We start from the raw sequence: 5,020 nt of genomic DNA on the forward strand, positions 1-5,020 counted from the left end.
CTTGAAATTTCAGGAAAAAAAAAACTTTTTTTTTCTTTTTTCTTACAGACTTCTTTAAAATCGGAGTGAGAAATGGCAGGAAACTGAGATTACTGGATGCAGCGAACAAAGAAGCAAATACACACCTTCATTTGACTCGCTTTCTTTTTCAGAATTTTCAGATTTGATAAGTTAGGAACAGTAGACTAGTATTGGCAACACGCTGACAGTAAGAAATTCCCTGGAGTTGGCTATTAAAGAACCCACATGGTCTTTTGGTTGAAAGTCCAGGTGAAACTAGTGCAACCTTACTGGCAATATTATGACTTATCAAATCAAATGTGTAAAGTTAAACTAATATGGACCATATTGTAGACTAACAACACTATGCTTCTTCACTAATGAAGAAATAAAATAAAGAGAACTTGAAACCAAACATTCAACTGAGGACAGGATTCTGTTAAGCTTGCATGTATTAGGGTTTTGACATTAACAATTTACCAGGAAAAGAGATGAAAGAATGGAAACAAGAAAAAACTGAAATTGTCAACAACACTGTAAGCCTACAGCTCTATACATGCACTCAAAATACCACCACGAACGGTAGAACAGGAGAAAAAGCAAAAGGAATTGCTGGTACCACATTCAACAGAATTGTACACAACATGTAACGAAAGATGACTGTAGAGTGTAGGCTACTACTCCCTTATGTTAAATTCTGATAGGTTCTCTAGACCTGAACTTCCTGCAAAATCATCTTCTCCAGTCTGCTTGGACGACCTTCTCTGGAAATTATATACACAACGACAAAAGATTATTCAGAAATGGAAAAGAGATTTTAATTGATTTTCTGAAACGGATAGTGCAGCAGTAGTTTCATGAAGAAAATCCGAGCTAATGCATAAGTCATAATAGACATAAGGAGACACCACATGGAGAGAAAAGATGCATGAAATGTAGAAGTTTTATTACTCTTACCATCTTTTGAAGCTGATAGAGATCTGTCAGTTTTAATTCCACCTTTTCCACTTGATAGTCTCTGCGTTCTTGGTGATGCTGAGTTCAATTTTCCATTGGAGGCAGATGATGACAGAGAATGCCGCCTAGTCAATATACTCTTCTCGTCCCCATCGTGGCCAACCTTTGGAGAGCCTTGTCCTCGAAGCTTTGCCTTGGCAGATTGAGTTGCTTGCATGTAGCTCGGCAATTTTGGCGTCTTTGGTGAACCAATCTCCAGATCGTCCTGCTTTGCTGGGAAAGAAGATCTCCTCTTCATGTCTTTTTGGTTCTCGTTGGTAGCTAGGTCTTCTTCTTTTGAGATAGATTCCCCATTACTCACAGGAACATTTTCACTTTCACTGTGGATCTCTTGATGTGGTAACTCAACTGCAGGTGGGCTATCATGCGTCACATCATCCAATTGATCTGTTTCCACTGGTGTTCCCACAATTTCTTTATCAGACTGATGAATTATCTCGACTGCTGCATCTGCTGACATCTTATCAGCACAGTCGCCATTGCTTTGTTCTGGGACAACAGGAGCTGCGGGGCTTGATGCCTTCCTTACACTGCGAATTGGCCTCTCAGTCTCCAATGGAAGTTGATCGTTGGTCTCTGTCTCTATAGTGGAATTAGAAACCTTTCTTAGATTGTGTTTCACCTTATCAACTTCATTTTGTGGTTGTTCTGGTGCTGGATCTACAGAATGGTTTGGAACTTTCCTTAAGTTCCGCTTCGGTTTTGCAGATTCCGAAGAAGAATGCACTGAGCCATTGCTCGGTACCTTCCGGACAGTACGCTTTGACCGTGCAGTGTGCGCTTCTACATTACTAACCTTGTTTTTTTGAGATTTTGAATCAACAAATTTCTTTGTTTGAGGCAGAGGTCCCCAAGCATGAAAGATAGTCCAGCGCTCGAGCCAGCTCCAATATGAATTTGGTTCGTCCATACTATATTGGAGGTGGAGAGGCATTGCACTTTGTGATGATCCAAGAAGCTGTAAGCAGCAGCATACACTAAGTTATATGCACAACCAAAATCCTCGATGAACCAAATCAAAATGGAAGGAGTTCATTGGAAAAAAGTTACAAATGAAATTTCGCAACTCTAGCTCTCCCTAACTTTAACAAAGATGTATTTGTTCCTTCTATGTTACACTTTCATCCAGTTAATATTCAATAACGATAGAAATTAATGTATTTGTTCCTTCTATGTTACACTTTCATCCAGTTAATATTCAATAACGATAGAAATTAAAAACATAAAGCTGAAGTTACCTTACTAACAAAGACAATTCGTGACGGCTTCTGATTTAGAATAAGTGCTTTAGCTCCAGGAAAACTTGTACACTTGGCATCCTGGTGGGAAAAGTAGAAAAACAATCAGCTCAAAGAAAGTGAGAAACAAGCAGCTAGGACAATAGTTTATTTAGATGTACTGTGACCAGAAAAATTAAGAAACATACATGGATGAAACCAATGAAGGAAAAAAAAAACAGCAAAGAGAAATTTCAAAAACAATAATAAATGGTTAGATAGCCCTTTCCAGATGAAACTACAGAACTTTGCTTCCTAACAAGAAAGGAACAGTGAGAATAAGGTACCCCTCTGGAAATGAAACTAGTAAACGAAGGTTGGAGAAATTACCAAAAGTTTAACGGTAGTGCATCTGACACGCACTTCGGCACCAATATCAGAATGCCTAACTTGTTTACCACGGTACAGGGCTTGTAACTTCACAACTCCTTGCAAACAACACAAAGTTGCAACAGCTTGTCTCCGGACCAAGTGCCCTCGAATAAGAGCCTGCAGTCGTATGATGCCCCTGAGAGCCCGAAATGCCCTTCGAGCCTTTAGAGACAGGAAAGGTACATTAGCACATATTTCCATACACACCAATTAGCACAGTCCTAATCTGCACATTCAATATACTACATAGTTTTTGACCCACTCAAACTGAGTAGGTTGGTATGACCTGTGAAATTATTCTAACTGCCCATCAAATCCTACTCTTTGTGGCTGGTATTATCTTGCCGATGGTAAACTTAACAGTAAATAGTCAATGGCACATAATAAAAATGTTACGTACAAAATTCGGCTATCCATGGAAATATCAAGCACTAGTTATGTGATAAAATCAAGCTACTACCACAAGAATGTATCCTTACCAAATAAAGTAATTCAGCCTAATATTTCTGCTTAAACGACTTCAGGCGTACAAATAGTATGGTGAGGGAAAAAATAATGAAAGTCTATTTGACATCCATGTCCATCTATATGACAGACCAAGTGAAAGTGAAACCCTCTAAATCAGAAAACTTACCAAATAACCCCTAAATGCAGCTTGTGCTTTTGTAGCAGCAACCTCTTCCCTAACTCTTTCTGGATCATTTGGTCCAACAGATTCTTCAGTTCCCAGATTATCAGCATCTTGACTTCCTGGCACTAGGGCCACGTGATCATGTGTTACAGTAGGCACTGCCACCTCCTCTGACTCTGCATGATCTCCATTTCTATCAGTGGAAGCATATGTTGGCTGTGTGACAGAAGGATGGCCCACAGATATATCAGCGACTTCTACATTAGTCGCATCCCCTGCCCCTTTTTCGCTTGTAGTTTTCTTCACAAGAAGATGAATTATTAGTTAGAACTGCTGAACATTAAGTACATGCAATGCAAAAAATATGAGTTTGCATCTACATTAAATGTGAAACATAAATAAGATCTCTTTTTTATTACACATGAAAACTAGATTTTCAGTCGCATTACTAAGACAAAATGGTTAACCGGCGAATATTTACAAAAGAATCAGGTAAAAACAAAAACTTAATTAAAAAATGTCACCAGATGTATGAATTTAAAAAAAAAAAATCTACCACATATAAAACTATTAGTACAGACTTCTTAGACAGGTTCCATAATTGTGCTATGCAGGTAACATCTTCTTGTATAATTACTTCGGAAACTTTCAGTTTTCTATCACGCAACAGAACTACTAAGAGTGATCCACCCTCTCAATGTGCTTGGGTGCTTCTACACTAGATCCAATGGAATTTGATGGCAATTCAGTATAGGAATTTACCGGGCTATCTTTTCCTTTCGACGAACTGGATCTAGATGTCTTCTTTCCCAATAGTACAGACTTGATCCATTTAGCTGGTGATTTCCCCATTGATGATTAAGATCCAAGATTACCTGCATAATTCCACACTCAAAAATTCAATAAAATGAAATTTTAATAGTAACAAAATGCAATTCATTAACATAAAACATCTCAAAAAAGAGCTGCAGTTGCATTAACTTAACACTCCCAGAAAACAGAAGATAATAATTAAAAATTAAGATCATAATTAAAGAGAAATAGTACATAAATGGAAGTACACTAACAATGAGTGGAAACAATTCCAGAGAATCAGACATAACACCAAATATAAACCAGAACTTGAATGCATGAATTTTTAAACCTAGAAAAAAATAGATTAAGATCTAATCAAAGATGAAAGGAAAAAAAAATCAAAAAATGGGAGCAGATCTGAACTTACAAGAAATGAAATGAATTCAACTGCTCTTTGACTCTTCACTCTCAGAACCCTAATAAGTTAAACACTAGAGAGAGCCATGCAACTTTTAAAATGATGAGAAGAAAAAAAAAAGGTGGGAGGTAAACGGTAATGATAGTGCTTTAGTTTTCTTCTTTCTTCTCTAGTCACTACTCTATACAGTTAACACTCCACTACACTACTCAAAAGAGGAGAAGAAAATGAACATGTTTCTTTTTCCCAGGGTAGAATGGGGATATATCTTTTGTAATTTTCTTATACTAATATAAAAATGAAGAAGATAATCAGGAGTCCAGGAGTACAAACTCCCAAGAATTCAAAAAGATCAAGTTTAATTATTACCGAGTACGCACCTGTTTTAACGGGGTGCACGTTCCGGCACTTGTGTGGTTGGAGGATTTTTCCAGGCGATTGATTTCCGTTTTAATAGAACAATTTCTATTCACCGGATGAATTTTAAAATATATTTCTATTCACCGGATG

General features: G+C 37.4%; 1 protein-coding gene across 1 annotated transcript; it reads right to left on the minus strand.

Moving 5' to 3' along the window:
* Nucleotides 1-394: 394 nt before the first annotated feature.
* On the minus strand, nt 395-4,753 carry LOC113318166 (protein IQ-DOMAIN 31-like). Its single transcript, XM_026566292.1, has 7 exons — nt 4,520-4,753; nt 4,060-4,172; nt 3,301-3,597; nt 2,625-2,828; nt 2,256-2,336; nt 958-1,975; nt 395-764 (listed from the first exon to the last, which is right to left on the minus strand). The coding sequence occupies exons 2-7, from the start codon at nt 4,147-4,149 to the stop codon at nt 733-735; spliced, it is 1,722 nt and encodes a 573-aa protein (XP_026422077.1). The 5' UTR covers nt 4,150-4,172; nt 4,520-4,753; the 3' UTR covers nt 395-732.
* Between the last annotated feature and the right edge of the window lie 267 nt (nt 4,754-5,020).

This window comes from Papaver somniferum, chromosome 10, assembly GCF_003573695.1.
Source record: "Papaver somniferum cultivar HN1 chromosome 10, ASM357369v1, whole genome shotgun sequence".
Classification (NCBI taxonomy): Eukaryota; Viridiplantae; Streptophyta; class Magnoliopsida; order Ranunculales; family Papaveraceae; genus Papaver; species Papaver somniferum.